Consider the following 20,322-nt stretch of genomic DNA (forward strand, 5'->3'; position numbering starts at 1 on the left):
TAAGTACTAACACTCTTCTGCTTTCACCTTCATAGACCACCAATCTAACATGTCATTTTGCACTGAAATAAGCTATGTGCAGTTGTAACATTTGTACATCTACTTGTGTCAAGTATTACTTAATAGTGAAGAAACTGAAATTGCACAGGTAGCAACTTAAAGCCCTATAGCCAAAGTATCCTATGTAGCTATACTGTATCTATGCAGTTATGCAGAAATTTCCTGCTAAAAATAAAGCTGAAATCCTACTCTGTCTCAATGGGCATTTGGCACTCAGCTGCCATTTGTACCTTTTAAAGTGCTCATACTCAAAGCAATCACATTATGGTAAGACAACTATCAAAAGAAAAGAAAAAATTTGGGGGGAAAAAAAACAGAACAGCTTAAGAATCTGGTGTCTTCAGTATTATTTGAGGACTTCATTGTACAGCGCTTGTAACAGCAAGAGCTGCAACATCTGTCAACAAAGCTATTTGCAAAATAAACATCAGCAAGTACCTGACCAAAATTAAACACAGCACAGAAGAACTGCAATTCCACATACAGTCTTCCAGGTTCTTGGTTGAACAGCCACCATAAACAGCTGGAAAGATTCTGTAAAAACAAAAAACAAACAAGAAAAATAAAATACTACAAACCAAACGTTAAAGTTAAAATCACCTTCTTATTCTTCACCTGCATTTATTCAACAAATAATTCACAAGAAGACAGTAGGAGAGAAAAAACATTTTAAAACATTATTTTAATTAGACTTAATAGCTGGGGGTAAACAAATGAGCTTATTTGTTTTTAAAGAAAGTAATGGAAAGCATATCAGTGTAGAGGTCCTGCCTGTTCACATGTTTATACAAGGAACTTGCTTTAAGCATTCTCAAGTATTCAAGCTAACACAGACAATATTAACACTTGCAATATTTGTCTTGAGGCCTGTTGAGCTGAGACCACTGCTTTCTACATATTTTCTACATAGTTAAGATTGCATTAAGCTGAAGCACGTCACACTTCAGCTATCTCAGATACCTGATTAAAGAAAATAAAACATCCAAAGTTAACCCCTTTGGGTGAAAAGGATAATGAACTATTATAATTGATCTCATTTCATCGTATTTAAGTATTCATTTGGATTCAGTTGAAAATAGAGGGTCAAATTTGGGACACCACTGGAACACAGAAAACGTATCAAATATTCTTTTCCAAGATATATTTTTACTGCAGGCTTCAGAGTAGACTTTCTTTTTTAATTTCATAGGCAATATCAACCTTAGTTGCCTTGTTCCCAAATCAGCATGAAAAGCAATGAAAACGCATTCTTCCATTTCAAATAACATCTTACAATATCTTATTTACTAAAATGCCTCTACAAAGTCCAAATTTCAAATTCAAGCATGATCAAATGGAACACTTTTTGTACAGTCTCTTTCAGAAGTAGAATTCACTTCACACTTTTAACTGCTATCTAGAGAAGATGTCTAGCTCTTGAGAAAAAAATAGGACAAGGAGTGGTAGTGATGAATTAATTACCCAATGATGTGATTCCAATTTTTTCCTGTCCCTTTGGGGTTCTCCAGTGAAGTTTGCTCACTGACACTGTTGCCTTAACTTGCCTTTAATTTTTCTGTGCCACACAATAAATTAATCTTATGATACACCTCCTACAATAGGAGAAAAAAAATAAAGCCTCTGATTTACTTAATATATTACTATAAAAAGTAGGAATTGGAAGATTTTTTTTTTTACTGGGCTGTCTACATAGCCTTCCTACAAATGGTCCCACCTCAATGAGAGAAACAACAGGGAGGAGAAAAAAAGTATTTACAGCAAAAAGGCCAACAACAAGAAGCAAGCACAGCAGCACATGTCTGGCCAGCTGTTTGTCTCCAGTCTGTAGAAGCTGTTCTTCCTGAGCCAGTACGCAGGTCTGAGCACTACATTGATTCACACACTGATCAGCTGAAAAACAAACCAGAAATTTTTATTAGGCTAACTTACTATCTCTAAACTGATTAGTAAACTCGCTAGCATAACTTGTTGAATTAAATCACCTTGTGTTTGTACTGAAGTCCTACACACATAATGCTAGCTTTGACAACCAACAGTTCAGACATCTATCCTCAAATGGAACAGTTTGTATTCCTAAGATGAAGAAACTTCACAACAAAATTCTTCCTTCAAAGGACTAATAAAAATTGTGGTTAAGAGTTAGCGATAATGAAATATTAGCAATGTCCTCAGAACAGATTTTAAACCTAGAATTAACGTATGGAATAAATATTCTAAGTATACTGCAGCTGCAATATTTGTATTCCATATGTCAATGCTGCCACATCAGAAGAGCAACCATATTTATTTCAGTTCTGCTACCGTATTTCTAACACACTATAACAGATAATTGCCATAATTCTATTAAATAAAAGAACCAAATACACAGAGAATAGATGCTTTTTGTTCACGTGGAGTTCTCAGCAATTCTGAGCATATTCCTCTAGATGGCAGTGAAAAACTTAACAGTGAAGGACATAACTAAGACTTAGTACCAAATACCTTTCATAGTTCAATGGGATAACAGAAGGATTGGTAATGAATGCAGTCAGTTACATAAGTGTATCCATTACAATTTGCTTTTAGGGATTTATAGTTTCGAATTGTTCACTCCATAGGCAGAAAAAAAAATCCCACTTAATCGTAAGATTCAAAATACATTATCTCTTATGATAAGGAAATTAAATTGCCCTTTCCCTATCACTGGAAGACCTTGTTATGGTGTTTCTCTGAACTACTTCATAGAAAAAATAGTTGGCAATAAGTAGAAAGCTACATACTATGAAAGGAGATAAAACAAGGTATGTTTCAGCAATGGAATATTTAGTTTTGTTTGAAGTAATTCTGCATTCAGATAAAACATATGAATATGGACTACCTTGTTAAAAATGGAAAAAAAAAAACAGAAAAAAAAGGCTGCCCTGCAGATAGCTTTCATTGTTGAAAGAGATGTATGATGAGAATGGGCTGAGCATGCAATTTTCCAACAGGTGCTGAAAGCCACTTTGATCCAATCCTCAATTTCAGTGACGCCTAAGGCCCCCTCAGTCAATTTTCTCCATGTTTCTCCCCAAGATTTGGATAATACAGCAGCACGGACATTTCATCTAGTATGCAGTAAGTACTTGCTTTTCTAGACCTAAAGTTTCTTATTCAAAACCTGTGCATGACTACAATAAAAGCTTTAAAGACTTCAGGGTGGAAATAAGATTTGAACAGAAGTATATAGTAAATTTACTTTAGTCCTACCTTGTCTAGATTTTAGCAGTTCAACATTGAGCAATCACACTCCTCCCAAAAAAACAAATCTACCAAACATACACAGAACTGTCACTCTTAAGCAATTAAAGATTTCTAATGAATAACAAGAGCTGCATAAATACCAATGCACATATCAACACTTGAATTTAATATGAAATATAAATTATTGAAGCAGAGTTGAGAGAACAACTGTTTTCAACGTGACTTGAGAGAACAGATAGTTTCACTGCTACTGTGTTAGAAATATAGCAGCAGAACACAAATGCTGTGGAAGAGAGTCAACCATAAAATCATAGAACAGTTTGGGTTGGAAGGGACCTTAAAGACCACCTAGTTTCAATCCCCTGTACTGGGTCTGACTGATATAGAGTTCACTTTCCCCACAGCAGCCTACACAGTGCTGTGCTCTGCACTTGTAGCTGGAACAGCCTTGATATCACCTCAGTGTTTGCCTATGGCTAAGCAACACAGGCACAGCACTGAGGCTCTCTCCAGGCTCCCAAACCCAGCAGGCTGGGGTTGGGCAGGAGCTGGGGTTTTGGGGAGAGGACATGGCCAAGGCTCTTGTTGTGAAAAAGCCTGTCCAGAACAACTGCCACACATATTGAGGTTCTGATTCAACATGTGACTTAACATCACTTGATAATGAGAAGTAGAGAATAATTGTTGGTTGTTTTTTTTTTCCTCACTGTGCTTGTTTTTTTCCTTCTCACCTTTCTTTTCCCTTTAGTTTGTTATCCTTATCTGATACTTTGAGACTTTTTTCCCCCCTTACATCATATTTTATCTTCCTCATCTTCCTTTGAGGAAGGGGAGTGAGGGAGTGTTGTAGTAGAGTTCAGGTGAGGGAGTGTTGAGGCAGAGCTCAGTTGGCCATTGGTGTGAAACCATCGCATCCTCCTGCCACAGGCAGAGAGATCTTTTAGACCAGGTTGCCCAAAGCCACATCCAACCTGACCTTGAACACTGCCAGGTAATGGGGCATCCAAAGCTTCTCTGTGCAACCCATTCCAGTCTGTAATATTAAAACATGGATACACTGCTGTTTTACCTGTCTCAATTGAAGGAACCTTGTTTTCAACAGCATTTGGCACTGCTTTGTCCTCCTTAGCACAGGATATTTCCCCATTTGTTGTTTGACAAGAACAGCAACCTATTAAGGATAATAGGATAGTTAGTTTCCTTCACTGCCATAATTCATTCTCCAAGTATAATACTATATGCTATACTTCAGTATATTCACAGATAATCTAAAAGGGGAAAGCAGGGAATCGTTCCAATTTGCTGAGAGAGCACATGCATTTTATTACAAATACATAGAAATATTTAACATAGCACTACCACCATGGAAGCAACACAGGCGCTTTTAGCTAGAAGAAAAACACAAGAGAAGTGAGTAAGAAAGCCAAAGTCAAACAAGGATTAGCAACGTTGTAGGATCAGCAATGTTGAAAGCATATAACTAATTCTCAGAGAGACAGTTTACTGGGTAAATAACCTGTGAAACCTACTGGACTGCATTTATCATATGCTTATGAAAAACTATCACTTACAGAAAACCTACATACGTGTTTGTTTGGTTTTTTCCCCGTCTACTTCCCCCACTTTACAATAATAATAATCAAACCTTCCCTAGAAACATAAACCTAAGTCCTTGGACAGTTATATCTAGATTTTTCTTTCTAACTAACTTCACATTTGAAGTTGTAAACAACAATCCCTCCCAGGTCAGAATTAAATTTAGTACAGTTCTGTTTGTTTTTGTATCCCAAGTTGTTAATTTGTTCTTACAAAGCTATTTTCTATACCTCTTTCTGCAGACAGTTGTGCAGAACAACCTGCAGAAGATTGTGCAGGAGAAGGTTGTGCAGAAGACCCTGCAGAAGGTTGAGGCACAGTGGCTGAAACTTGATTCCCCTCGTTCCCTTCCACTTGGCCATGAGGTGAATATGGATTCAGTACCTCATAGTTCGACTCTTGTCTATTTCTGTTCATGCACATAAGTGAGATGCCTGACATCAATATGCTGATGAACAGGACCACTGCTGTGGTGATTATCTGTTAAGTAAAAAGAGAGAAAAGAAAGTATATACCTAAATAAAAACTAAAGGAAAATTGTTGCACATATCTTTCTTTCTAACTTCTGCAGCTTCCTGAATACACTAAGAAATGCATCCACAGAGACAGATTTCTGCTATTCCATCTCGTAGCACTGAAGGAGCATTTAGTACATGAAATTAGTTTTCTTTTCATGAGTAAGCCAGCTACTTTTCTTTTATTTTCCTCCTCTTTCCTTCTTTTTTCTCTTACCTCCCCCCTCTCCCCCTCCCACCTTTTTTTTCCCCATTATCTTTTTTTCCCCTCCTCTCTTGTTTTTCATGAGGACTCCTATTTCCCACGAGCTCCAAAAACATCCTCTTGTCATTATATTATTTCCCCTCAGGACCATTACTGTTGCATTTTAAGTTCAGTTTAGGTACCTTTTAATTCCCAAAGAGGAATGCACTTGTCACCCCTCCTCTCTAGCACAGCTCAAATTTCCATGCTTTCTCCAATGGGGAACATCCCATTAATTAACGTTTCATTCTAATCATCTGCCACCAATACCCACTGTCCACTGTGAAGCTATTTTGTTACTTTTGAAAGCACCACATGAATAATCTTGAGCAACTCATAGTCTCTCTATCCATAAGAAAGGCAGAGGGAAAACAAAACAACTAGCTACCCTAGTACAGATCACGTCCTCTAGCAAAGACAAACTACTTATTGATAAAAAACTATTTCAGCCTTCCGGACTTTCAACTCCTGACTGCACAGAAAATTCTCCCATAGTGTAAGCAGCCACAATGTAACATAGATCCTATCTACTACAGCTTAAAAAACATTAATTAGCTACTGGATGGTGTCAATTGTAGATAATTATCAAGCTAGACTACAAATTAGTCACCAAGAAGAGAGCTCTGCAATTCGTTACTACTCCTATGACTTTTCTTTTGGAAGTCTATTCCCTCTTTTTCTTAGTCATAGTTGTCTAAACTTGAAGGTCATTGCTCAAACAGGTTTTTCGAATGCTTCATTACAGAAATATTTTTATAGCAATCTGTAAGCATTGTATAATGATATTGTTACAGTAGCCTGCACTTTGACTGAAAGCTACTTACATAAGAAACAAATAGAAAAGACAATTTCTTAATGATGTATTGGATATGGCAAAAGTCAGAACAGACAAGGACAGAAGATACTCATACCTGATGTTTTCCATAGAAAAAGGCAGAGTCAATGCTAGTGCTGTTATGTTCACCAACTATTAACAAGATTCCCACCAGAAGCATTGGAACTCTGGAAGTGCAAAATATGAATAATGTAACATATTGAACTTGCTCTCACCAACCCTACAGGTAAACATCTGTGCTAACTTACCCCCATCCAGCTATGATTATAAACCCGATGGGAATCTTTACTGTTTCTCTCTTCCTCAATAGAAACAAAGAGAAAGATAAAAACCCTGCAAAGAACAAAAGAAATGTTTATTATTAAAAAGAGAACTGAAAATTACAGACTCCAGACACTCTAGTGTGTGACCTGCTTAGTAACCAAAGAGTGCCTCTCAGTCCTCAAATATTCCAAAATAGTCATTTTTTTTCCTAGTTATATTCTGAGAAAGTAAAAGAGAAATACCTAACTTCAAAAATAAATCATATGAATAAAGAAACTTTGAAGAAATTCTATCATAATTTGTTTCCACCTATAAATGCCTAGGAATGTTTACAAGTATTTAAAAGGTGCCATAAGAATACTTAAGACACAAGTGACTACTTCATAAAGGTTAAAAAAAGATGAGTCCTTTGTAAAGTCAATGCTAAATTTCACAAAAATGTTTAATGTGTTTTTTACAGAAGTAACTTTACATAGGAGTATCTTCTGCAAATGTCAATTCCATTCCCAAGCCCAATAACACTTTCCTTGTCAAAGCAAAGCTAGAATTTACACTAGACTATACTAATGATATGCTATTTTCTGTCTCAGCCTAACAAACACAGAACTGGACAAAAACATCACACAAAATAAACCTTTCCACTTCTGGACTCAGGAATGGCATAGGAAGTCTGTTTTAATCACACCCAAATGGTTTCCCAAGTTCCTTCATATATCTTTCAAACTTGTCTACTACAGCTAACCTCTTCGTTAATCATCTACACCTGCAGAACACATACACTGTTTTTGGAAATTGCAATTGCCACAGGGAAGAAATGTTAAAGCTCCTTTGCTATCTCCATTCCGTTTTTTGAGGCATAAGGTTTTAAGATCTTCTTAATGCTGAATAAATTTAAGTCTTACATTCTGCATTAATTAAAAATTGGCAGTAAGCTTTTGAGTAGCTGAAGGGCAACCCATTCCCATTTACTCTATTTGTAATTGCTTTTGCTTTGAGAGCAGGTTCTTGACTTTTTTTTTTTTTTTTAATAAACCAGCAAGTCTTGTACTGTAACAGACAAAGAGAAACCAGACGTGTCTATATATGAGCTTTGAATAGCAGAAGCAGCATCTGACATTTAGCCCTGCGTTGGTAGGGCTTCAGCTTGGCACAGCTTTTAAGTGTATGTTTGTGAAATTATATACAAGTGAATGGAACAATTACTCTGAAGAATACAATCAAATTATGTCAGTACATTAACCTTTTATACTATACCTAGTTCTGCCTAGAAAAATCATACCTGTCCACAGGTAGGTGCTATAAAGTGAACTGTAGAGAAATATAAATATTAGGATCTGCACAGTTACATCTTTCTGTTTAATGGTGAAATTCCATATCACCATTCCAATGCAAGCAATAAACTGAAAAGAAAAAAAAAGATGACATTATTTAAATTCAGAAAGCAGGATGACAAAAGCACACACAAAAAGCCTCAAACCTGAACACAGTGTAATATAGCTACATTAAGTTTCTAAACACCATTGCAATGTAATTTTATGAATTAGATAGCACAGCAAGAAGTATTATGCTTACATATATAAATTAAATTATGGTTACATCACTGACTGGGGCATTCTTCTTTCTCTTGTTTTTTTGGATTCTTTTTTTGACAGCAGTGGAGTAAGAAAAGTCAGGAAATAAAGTATATATAATTATTGCAAGACTATAAATATTAAGTCAAGATGCAAAGCTTTTGTTAGGTACAAACCATTCATCTGAAATGACCTGAACATGAAACTGAGAGTCAACATCAACAGATCAGCCAAGAATTATACAAGTTTTCAGCCTCATGCGAGAGTTTTAGTACTGAAGTAATCTGAAAAAATAGGCTGAAATACTAAGGAAATACTAATACAAGGGCTCAAAAATATTCCTAAAGTGAACTTTATGTTGTTATAGACAAGAACCACTTGCAACTCTCACATGCGATTTTCTTCTCTGAAATGTGACTGCAATCAGATCTCAGAGTTCACTTTATTATTAAAAACAAACAAAAACAACACTTCAAAAAGCATCCACTGCACAGTTGTATTACACTCACTGATTCTAATAGTTGTGCAGTTGTCTTCAAGGAAATAAGAAGCACATACTCCATAATTATCCCTCAGCTTAAATAACAATTACAACCAATCCAAATCAGCTATTTGGCTTTGCTGTTCCCTAGCCACCAGCCATGCATTCCCACGCCCCTTCCTTGCATCAGCACTGGCACCCGTCTGATCCCTCAGTGAGTCACCTCAGGTAGCTGAACCAGCATGTGGACTAGTTTCCTACTTCACTCCCTGAATCAGGTCACCAAGAGTCGGATGCATGTTGCTGCCTATCATGGCATTGCTGACTTCAGATTGGCATAAACTGAAGTGGAAGTGCAGTCAGCGCTGCTATTTGGCAGTAGTTTATAACACTAAAAATATATTGCAAAAGCCATCTGCCATTCTGATTGCTTATAGGTCTGTTAGAGATGCTGCTCTATGAGAGCTGGATGATCAAAACAGTCACTGTGCCATTTTCTTCAAGGCTATACCTCTTAAATCACAGAAACTTTTCAGACAAGTCACACATTAGATTCCTCTGCTCACTTTATATGGCTACAAAGATACGCTGCAGAAACCAAATTGCAAAAGTGTTAGAAATAAGACACACACTCACAAAGAAAATATTTTTTTACTACTGACCTGAGCTACAAGTAGATTTGTTGTAATCATATGAGGAAGCTGTTTGTATTTCTTACTCAGAAGAACAACAGTGAGAGACCAAATCTGTAACAGACGAGATAAAATTGAATGTGAGACCAACACACACACACAAAACATCAACAATAATTAAAAAAGAGCAAGATGAACACTCTGCCAAAATTTGGTGCAATTAAATATACAACAGATCTTCTTGAGAAGTTTCTTAGCAACATGACTACCACAGTAAGCTTGATGCCACCTGCTGCCAATCTAGATGCCTTAGAAAAAGCAGTGTGTCATCATGTTCTCACAATGGTGAAATATTTCCAAGGAGTACCAAGGGTTTGCCTAGCACGTGCAGAAGCCTGGTTGTTTCCCAAGACATAAACAGACACAGAATAGGCTGGAAGTTTGGAATTTAACAGTCTTTTCATCCTGTCCTTTGTAAATCTCCCAAAGTGATGTCAAGAGGCAGATTTTACTTGATGCTTCCCTCGAGGGACAGTTTTGTGACAAAAGATTCAGTGTGATACCAACTTCAGAAGTTATCTGCTTCCTCCAACACGGAATCTTTTATTTAAAATTATAAGACTAAGCACATTATTTATAGTGCTTGTGAAATCAAAACACAATTCACATCAGACTTCTGAGATTTCAGTATGCTTTTTCACAATTAGACACCCAGAACTACCAGGAAAGGAATTTGATAAAGCTAAATTAAAACTTCCAAGTTAAATGTTCACACTGTTACTTCATTAATTAAATATTCATTAACATTTCAGCAGTTTAAATTCAATTCCAGCAGAAGTTTTTACATAGCTTGCATTACTAAGATATCCAAGCACTTCAGATTGTTTTTCCACACAGTGCAGCTTTTCAGATTTTTTTTTTTAAACCCAGCTCCTCCCTCATCCTTCTGCAACAGGATCCAATGATGAAATATCAATCTCATCTTAAATCATGACTCAATTTGCTGCTTATGTACTAAAGCTTCCCTGATATTACAGTGTGCAATGGTATTTCATTTTGCCAACACCTACCAGAGAAACAAGACTGACAATACTTATGTCAAAGCTAACATTCTGGAGCGCAGATGCCAGTGGGTTGGGATCCATAGATGGAATGGTCAAAAGCCATGCAGAAACATACATGATGGGTGCAGACACAAAAGTGCTTATCACCATGCCTGAGGTAATCTGAAAAGAGTCAAACAGAACACAAACCGAGTTAAGTAAATCTCAAATTAAATAAGTCTTTTTTTTTTTTTTTAATATAACCACTAGCAAAACTGTAACTTCAACTTCAGCACAGAGCTTTAAACATATAATTGAGTTGTCTCCACGACAAATTAGTTAGCATTTGAGAGGAAGTATCCGTTTTACATGTTTCAACAAACTTCTGAAGTAGTGGGAATGCAGAGTTCTCAACTGCAAATGCTTATAGAGCTTTTTCATGGGTGTTAGAGATACTAATGACTCCAACCTAGAGGTGAATTTACATGGTTACAATATACTTTTGGATGCAATTTTGGTTATTCACATCATAAATAAGTAAACTCAGTTATGTTAACAGTAATATGTATAAATTCATGAGTAGAAATCATATTTTTATATTTCAATTGTTTCTATTTAGCCTTCTCATCATCTTTTTGCCTTCTAGAATTCTAGAATTTACAGTGATGGAAGGGTGACTTTCTGCTCACTCTTCAAATCACTATTTTAACTTGCTTGGGCACAAATTTCTACCTTGTAATGTTTTACTTTCAGAATCTTCAAGTGGGAAAAAAAAAGTTATAAACTTCATATTTTAAGTTGAACAGATGTTTGATACCCTCTATGTAAAACATGTTTCTACCACAAGATTTAATTGGAGTACTATACAAAATAATCAGTTAAAGCACAGGTTCTTCCACAAGCTATCAGCTTGAAGCTAATTCATCTCACTTTGCCACTGAAATCAGTGACAACATTCCTGCTCTATTTCTGACTAAAACAGTAGACCAAAAATAAGACCTCTGAAAAAAGAAAACAAAAATTATCCTAGTTTTTCCTACTGTTGTCATGAATAAGAAAAGTGTAAGAACTTATGTAAGAGTCAGCAGGAAGCAGCATTTTGGTTAATTATTAACTTGCATTACAGCTGAGACATGAAATCTAAGGAGTCTGTTCTTCAGAAAAGTACTTATTAAATACTCTAACATAAGTATTTGTGTAATATAAGTATTTACTCAACAAACTCAAGCCCAAAGTTAGCAAAAGTTTGGAAAAAACTGACTACATACAATTCCTACTTCCATATTAAATTGAGTTGCAAATATTGCAACACCAGGTGCTGCTGGAAAAACTCCATAAAGAAATGCATAGTTCGATAAACTGGTGTGGTTGACTGTGCTGCTCTTGTCCAGGAGTTCCACCATTTCTCTACAGAGAAATGGCATCATAAGTCTGAAAAAAGAAGGGGGAAAGAAGTCATTCGTTTAAGTCAGAGCAATAGACCCTTTTTTACTCAGAAAAAGAATCATGAGATCTATAAGCTGTTTCAAATTTTCTTGTCACAAGTGAAACAAAACATACACAGAAGTGTTAGAAATTACACTGATTATCAACACATTTTAGTACATATTTGTGCAGAAACATTCTTTCAATAACTTCAGATTTAGAAAGGCAAAATATAAAAGTAAAACTTAATTTCCAACTGTTAAAGAAACAGCAAACATACATAAGTCAGCAACCTTGAAAATCAGATCAACTTCCATGAGCTGTCTGACATAGAACAAGTGTGCAAGCCCAAGTATCCCACGTTAAAAGTTTTATCCGGCAAAAAAACCCTCCATTCATGCTTGTCTATATGCTTTTAGCAGACAGATGTTACGTGGGCTTGCTATGTAAACCTTGCACAGGCTTCCATAAGCAACAATCATTTATTTTTCTCACATTTTAAAAAACTTATAATTGAGATGGTTTACAACATAGGTCTTGTAGTAAGTTTCCTAGTTAGCTGTAATTATGATATTCAAGAGTTTCCAAATTTTACTGTCTAAATACAGTGACAAAATATTTCTATTATGCTAACTGTAGAACTGCAGCAAATAAAATATTTAGATGAAATACTGGAAATAAAAGTCATATGACCAATATACTCAGAGGTTAAAACATCCAGCAACACTTTACAAAGCAAAATTATAAAAGTACATAAATAGAACTTACAGTTTAGCTGTGATGAGAAGGATCAGTGCAACAAACATACCCTTTGTCAGTTTTTTTGTTTGTCCCACCATAGTTAGTCCAAGGTAAAAAAGAGCAGAGCCAGAAAATGAACTGCCCAGTCCATCAAGGAAATTTTCAAGGTAATCAGGAATTTTCTGGCCAAGAATAAAGTTTGAGGCAATTCCTATGAAGACCATGAACACAATTGGGTTCTGCAGAACTCGAAGGAGTGCTAGGCCCACTATTTTGATTTTGCTGTGGGACACAGTGCGATTGTCTCTCCACTTCTGGATTTCACAGAAGATAAAACCCAGAGGGTTTAGCATCATAAGAGATATTGGAGCCACTAGGTAAATGTACTGGAGATACTCTGGGTAAGTGGTTTGGTATAGAGCTTCAACTAGAAGACAGGAAATGAAGAGTGATGAGTGATAATATTTCAGTACAAAAATTCATTAATACTGAAATTAATTTCTGTTGCCTTGAAACTTGAAAAAAGTTATTTCACAATCCTTTAAAAGTAACAGAATTTACAATTGATATGAGGGACATCACCATTAGGCCATAGATGTGTACTGAACACATTAACTTACCCAACATTATTTAATGATTCTACAAATATTCAACATTTACATTAAAAAACACAACAAAAATAACTCCATGTCTTCTTTGATTCACCCCAAATGCTGAATGAGATTTTTTTTGCTGCATTGCCTTTTTGGACCAGTTTTTATACAGTGTTCTTCTAAATATTTGTTGCTATTCTTAAGTTTCACAAAGCAGTAACTGTGTGAATGTAAAGAGATTCCTGGCAGTTTTACAGGCAGGAGTTGTGAATATATATGTATTGCAGATTTTAAAAGTAATGGCTCTGCTTCTATTTTGCTAATCTATACATTGACAGCACTGCCAGAAAGAGTTTCCGTAGGAGACAAGATGTGGTGGTGGAACACTGGAACTTCTTAGTGCTGTGAAAAAATTCACAACCTGAAAACTTCTATTTCAACTCTCTGATTTCACTGGTTCTGAACAGCTAGCTAAGCTTATCTGTGTAGACATATACAGACCCCCTCCCCCCCCCAAAAAAAAAGAAAGAAATAGATAGAAATAGAAAATATAGAAAATCTTGAAAAAGGAACCTCAATTTCCCACCAACCATAATGACAGTAAGCTTTCTTTTTTCCCCAATTCTCCCCATCCCAGCTGCTCAAAAACACATCTATCACAGCTGTTAATGCTTACTGTGCTTTGCACCATTACAGCTGCTGTAATGGAGCCTCCCATCATCCACACAACGCTACACCTGTTCTTTAACTACACAGCACCCAAGAGTAGGCATATCTGCTCACCCACGGTTGTACCACCTCACCCCGTAGGACAAACCAAACAGACAAAGCTTTCTCTCTTAGCAACTGTATTTACAATGGGGGGATGCTAACAAACTACTGTACCAGTTCTTTTTCACTCCAAGCCAACATCATTTTGTAGTGGGGAACTGTTGTAACAGGGATTAGAGAAAAGCAAGGTGGTGAGCTATGCAAATTTAATCTTCATTTTTATTTTCCTATTCATTTAGGTTTTTTCCCCATGCACAGATTTTTTCAACAGCAAGAATTACTGCAGAAGAAAAATCACATTGGATAAAAAGTCTGAATTTTGTATTTTTTTTACCATTCAAATTGTCTTTAAAATTGTGTTACTGCAATATACAGAATTGTTTCTACTAAATTCTTCTGCTATGCAATTTTAAAGTGAAGCATATGACTTTTAAAGGCATAATTAATAAAAGCTATCCATAACAAGATGAAGTTTTGTTCAAAACACTACTTAACACACAAGTAAGAGGAAACAAAGAAGGCACTCCGTGTCCAGCCCTGCACACACTTCAAAAGTGACACACTAATGGTAAATAGTTTACGTATGCAACAGAATGCTGAAAACTGGCAAAAGTTTGGGGTGGGAGAACTGAAAGGGGGAGAAAGGAAATAAACAGCTCTAAGAAACAAAGAGCCCTTAAGTGCCTACAGTGCTACTGTTGTGTTAGGTGTGCCAGTAAAGCTCATAATGAACCACATGTGAATTTGGATAGATTGCACATAGGGCAGGCACAAATCATGCGTTATAAATCAAGGAATATTTGAAAAAAATGTAATCTGACAAGAAAGTCATTCAAAGTAGAATGTTTTAAGTAGAAGGAAGCAGTGGAAATATGTTCAGAGAGCCTCAGAGAAACCCTAGCTGGCATTTTAATCCAGTGCCAAGAAACAAAGAAGTAATCCTCACAGCCCTGTTTGGGACATACTTCACATCATACTTCACATTTCCCACAAGACAAATAAGTCTCAGGAGATGGAACTGAGGGAAAATGTATTTTCATCTAGGGAAGAAAAAGTTTGCAATTGCATTTGTCTGTACTTTATACACATCCAGCAAGTTTAAAAAGAATAAAGATTCAATATTCTCTACAGCATGGTGCCTGAAACTGGGTGAATGAAACTGCTAGCTCTTAAAGTTCCCTCAAATATGGAGCTACCTGTCACAATCTGGAATGTTTGAGCTTTTCTTCTGTATCTGTATTTTTCATTCTGTAATCACGAGAACTTAAGTGGCACAGATGACCCCCTCTTCAGGAAGAAGTAAACAAATACCAGTGAACCCAGCAATCCTCCCCATACACCGTGCACTGAAGGTGTATTTGGAAATTCCTGCTATGTGCAGCATGCTTTTGGTACCAGCTACACAGGTCAGCATGGGGAGAAGCAGCACTGGCAAACAGAATCTTCCCAAGGCAGGTAAAAAGCACTGCTAGTCAGACAGCAGCAGGTGGGAGAAGCCTGCAACAATTCCAGAGCACTTCTCAAGAATCATAGTATGTATGGCTAAAAAGCACATAAATATGCCCTTAAGAAAACCTGTAATAAGGAAAATAATACCTTGCTTGTCAAAAGGGAAGAAAGTAAATCTTGCAGATGTGGATAAAAATCAAGTTTAATAGCTGATATAGTTTGGCATTCCAAATGCAGGCTTACAAGAATAAAACTACACAGCTCTACAAACTATACTCTGAATGCCTCTTTGTATTCCACCCCCTCCCTTTAAGTCCACTGGACTGGTGCTTAGTAGCACTTACTGAAAAAGGTATCACAGCTGCATAAAACTCCTATTTGAGATAAACAAATTACCACAAATCACACAGTAATCTTTCTTTTAAAAGACTGCTTTCAAGATCATATCCCAAGGAACATTCATTGGTTGTGAGAAAACAAAGATTAAGGGATAGAACTTGATTGGCCACGTAAATTAATTAACACAAAAGTTTGCTCTAAAGAGATTGTGAGGCACATTCCACAGTCAGTAGATATCAACATTCTTGCTGTGTCTTCTCTGATGTAGAGCAAGAGTTAATGCCAAATTAGTACCAAACCACACTACAGCTATTTCAGAGGCTACAGGTGGACACCTATTTTGCAATGCAATTAATTTTGTTCTGGAGGGTAACTGGCAATTATCCATTAGGGTAGCTTAACCTACACAATGTATAGGGGAATTTACACCAATTTTGAAACATTTTAATATATATATTTTTAAATCATATAGTGCTAGACAACAGGAGTTGGACTGTCTTAAATTGTTTCATTCACGCTAGCTGACAGCTTTGCTCCACCCACCCCAATACACACACCTGTACATGGCCTGAGGATTAGTTTTTCATTTTTAAATTGTGCTCCATCAAGAAATGTAAATTGAGAGAAAGTTTAGGTAGCTCCTAACTTCACTCTAAAGTTAATTAAAAAAAATGAAAATAAAAGAAAAGCAAAAACATCTACAACACTAAAAATACTTTTGAAAAAAGAAAGCGTAAGGAACTACTCACCTATTGGGTATCCCAGTGCAAAGTCATTGCTTTGTGTAGCAAAAATAGGGAACAAACCTGCTTTGCTAAATCGATTCTCAGGACTGGCTACCAATAATGTTAGAATGCAGACTAAGAAAAACACGGCAGCTTTGGCAACTAAGATACTGTACAGGAAGGACCAATTTACATCAGAAAAGTTAAGTACCACCATGTTTTTGAATAGTAAAGCTGGGAGTGCAAAACGGGAGACAAAATTTCCTAGTCCTTTAGCTTGAGTTGATGTGATAATGTTGGCTCTTCCAGCTATATAGCCACAAAGAATTATTCCAAAGCATTCTAATAGGGCTGGAAAAAGCCTGCTTATTGACATAGAAGGAGGACCATCGGTGACATTGAGTCCAACTTGTTCTGGCAAAGAGATAGACATATTAGCTGATGATGACAAGTTCTTTGCACTGAAGTCAGAATAGCTATCCATTTCCTTTGACTTCCTCTTTCAAAAACAGAGCATTCAGTGATCTCATCTGCAAAACAAAGAAAGATATTCATTAACTTCTCAAAATGTGTTGGTGAAAGTTTATGCTATCTAACTTGTTGACAGAAGAGCTTAGCTTACAAGAGCATGAAAAACAAACAATGAGGCTAACAAGTGGATATAGAGAAATAAAAGCGAGAAATAAGAAAGCTGAAAAATCATTCTGTTCTCACATGTTCTTGCAGGTTCACACAACCCAACGAGACAAATGATAGAGGCTAAAAATCTCTGAAGAACTCAGCTTGAAATTTAAGGATAATACTGTATGTTAAAACTAAATGTAGTTTGGGAATGGAAAAAGAAAAAAACATCTGCTGGAAGGAGAGGAGCTATAACAGCAGGACTTTTTGTTCTTATTTTAGGATCTAAACAACATTTAGATGAAATCATAGCCCTTCAGCCCTCTTCAGTCAGAAAACAGCAATGGCCAAGTTCTCAGTATATATTCCTTATCTTGCCAGACTGAAATTAGAAGTCTAGTTAAATCTCTATTAGGACAGCACACAACTCTTCACGTGTTCATTAGCTTACTTATAACTTGTAATCTTACTTACCTCGTCAACTCCATTCCCAAATACAGTCTCACATTCTTTTTGCTTCCAATTATCAAACTGTAAATTTTCTTTTCTAATTCCCTGTGCCTGCCCTATGACATCTTATGTCCTCCATGATTCATATCTTACTTGGTTCTTTTTCCTTTGCAATAAAAACACACATTACATTTCCAATATTAAAACCCTACCCTCGATTTCCCTTTACCTACTGCTATTTCATTTTTGCTTCCACACACACAGGCTCCAAGCATGGTCAGGAGCCCTCCTTTACTTTCCTCTTTAGATCTCATTTAACCCAGTCCTCCCCCTGAAATAGCTCTTACCAAAAGCTTAAGTTCATCCTTTGTGACCATCATACATTCTAATCATCCTTTTCTTCTTGATCTTGCCCTTCCCATACCTTTTGCAATTAGAACTCCTCCTAATTCGCCTCCCATCTCCACTTGTTCTTATAGCATTTACATGGGAGGATCCCTCAAAATCCTGTGGTGCTGATAGGGCTCGTTCCTCTTCTGTTTCACTACATCCTCTGCCTCTGTACTTTCATAAGCATTTATTCAATTATAAACAGATGACTCAGAGCTCTTGCCCTAATCCAGACCTATCACTGCAGTCTGTCTTCAAGACTTCTTTTGTGAATACTCTGCTGTAAATTTAAGCCCCAAATGGTTTTCCTACTCTGCCAAAAAGATGCCTCCCACAGTTACTCAGGGTTGTACATCCATTTCCAAGGGGTGAGAGACAAAAGTTACAAAATCCTTTGCTTTGGGGTAAACGCAAACTTACCTAGTTTATCTATTCATCTATATGAAGCTCCTATTCATCTATAATGGTGTTGCAGGGAAAATTTTTCAAAGTCTATCAGTATTGATTTTTCCTTTGTACATCCTTCTACAGACTCATTCTTCACACATCAAAAATTCTAAGCCACCAAACAACAACTTGTTTCCATATTCTTTTACAGTGTAAGCTGTATGCACTCAATCTATCATGAAATAACAAGAGCTCTTTTCCCATTACTGATCAGCCCAGAAAGAATATGGCATTCACTGACTTTCAACTACTTTTGTGTTTCTTCCCCATGCAGATGCTAATGTTTAAAACAGCTCATCAAAAGACTCAGAAAAACTGCCCTACTTATTTCTAACCAATACCAGAATCCTTTTTGGTTTTGATACCCATAAAAGGGACAGCATTTACTGGGCTAACAATATGCTGCCTGTAAGGGCAACTTCTACAGTTCCGTTACACATGCCAGCTGATTTACATGTAGTTTCTTTCAGAAAGAAGCCCAGTTTTCATACTGAAGTTAGCCCAGGCATACAGGGGTGCCAACACAGACTAGGTAATGACCTCAGTCTGGGTGCATCCACAGAGACACTACCCCTTTAATTTGTTCCAGTGTAAAATTACCTCTCACCTCCAAACAATGTCCAGAGCAGTTCCATGGATGCAAGGAGTTGTCTATTTACTCTAGGCCTCCCCACTAACATAGCCGGGCTTGCATCAACATAAGACACACCCTAGTGATGACAATTTTGTCTCTGGAAAGTGGCTTTACATCTTCTCCTAACATTACTGGGAAGCAGTCTGTATTTCTTACCACTCCTGTTCTTCCTTATAACGGACATAGAAGGAATAGCCCTTACAAGAACTATGTGTTTGGCAAGGCAGACAAATTTGACCAAGGACTGTAGCTTCTCCACACCTGTACAAAATTATTTGCAAGGTGCTCCCTACCCTCAAGAAAGATGTATAGGAAATAAGTCATCTTAGCACCCTTCAGGCTTGCATCTTGCCTTGTGCAACTTCAGCCTCTCCCAGTTTTTTGTTATCTTGTGCTAATGATGCACTTTCCAGTTAATGAGGGATCCACATGAGACAACAACCAATGATCCAATTCATCACACTAGTGCTAACTTTACAAATTAATTTTTGACAAGTCTAAATCCTAAAGTACTCTTGAAAGGAAGTCGAAGTGTTTTCTCCCGTTTTGTAGAGACGGCAGCTAAAGGAAAGGCAGACTGACTTGCCTGCTGTAAATAATCTAACAGTTCAGTGGCAAAACTGAGGTTCTCCATCCTCAAACCAGTGCCTCTTACAGCACTGTGGCTGGATCCGTGAAAACTAAAATTGGGTTTAGGAGCCTCCCCACCCTTTATTTTCCTGTCCACAGGGAGCAGAGAGAATACAACAGCCAGCTACAAAAGCAAATAAATCAGCTTAGAGCAAAGATGAGATCTTGTATGCCCTACTTCACACCCTTGCATCCAGCGCACACACACATTCATGTGTAACATAAACCCTTTGACTCATGACATTTATTTACGCCCAAAGCTTTTGGTAAACAACTCTGTGATGCTGTTGTAATTCACCTGGCCTCAGCAGTTGCAGCATCCGGATCCGTCCAGCAGCCTTGGCTATCTCTTCTTCCCAGGAAAAATGGCTGTCACTCCAAGCAGGGCTTGCTTTAAATGTTGTATGTTTAAAAAAAACATAATAGAAGACACACTCACCTAGATTTATTTAGGACGTCAACTCAAAGAATTATCTGCTGGAGAACAATGAAAAAATAGCAGTAAGTAAAGCAAATGACAAACCACTTCTACTAGCAAAATTTAAGAAAGTAGTTAGGACATGCAAATTCTCAAAAGAGAGCCAAACTTTGTTTTGGCACATCAAGAGATTTCCAGGGCTGAATTCCTGATAGAAGCTGGCCGC

At 36.8% G+C, this 20,322-nt stretch overlaps 1 protein-coding gene across 12 annotated transcripts in view; it reads right to left on the reverse strand.

Moving 5' to 3' along the window:
- Nucleotides 1-20,322, reverse strand: part of GPR155 (G protein-coupled receptor 155) — a 35,965-nt gene that overhangs the window by 5,148 nt on the left and 10,495 nt on the right. For 4 of the 12 annotated variants that reach the window (XM_090144052.1, XM_090144051.1, XM_090144048.1 and 1 more), the window contains 13 exons: nt 19,977-20,155; nt 16,531-17,036; nt 12,657-13,056; nt 11,732-11,894; nt 10,491-10,646; nt 9,451-9,534; nt 8,016-8,136; nt 6,721-6,805; nt 6,549-6,639; nt 5,109-5,358; nt 4,352-4,453; nt 1,817-1,950; nt 499-594 (listed from right to left, as the gene is read on the reverse strand). In XM_090144052.1, coding sequence (XP_090000178.1) covers nt 499-594; nt 1,817-1,950; nt 4,352-4,453; nt 5,109-5,358; nt 6,549-6,639; nt 6,721-6,805; nt 8,016-8,136; nt 9,451-9,534; nt 10,491-10,646; nt 11,732-11,894; nt 12,657-13,056; nt 16,531-16,990 — 2,142 coding nt within the window. In that variant the 5' untranslated portion in view covers nt 16,991-17,036; nt 19,977-20,155. Of the gene's footprint in view, nt 1-498; nt 595-1,521; nt 1,653-1,816; nt 1,951-4,351; nt 4,454-5,108; nt 5,359-6,548; nt 6,640-6,720; nt 6,806-8,015; nt 8,137-9,450; nt 9,535-10,490; nt 10,647-11,731; nt 11,895-12,656; nt 13,057-16,530; nt 17,037-19,976; nt 20,156-20,322 lie in introns of those variants that run through there. The other 8 variants (XM_090144056.1, XM_090144047.1, XM_090144054.1 and 5 more) reach the window with 4 other exon arrangements.

The sequence above is a fragment of the Phasianus colchicus genome, chromosome 7 (assembly GCF_987193195.1).
Source record: "Phasianus colchicus chromosome 7, bPhaCol1.hap1.1, whole genome shotgun sequence".
Classification (NCBI taxonomy): domain Eukaryota; kingdom Metazoa; phylum Chordata; class Aves; order Galliformes; family Phasianidae; genus Phasianus; species Phasianus colchicus.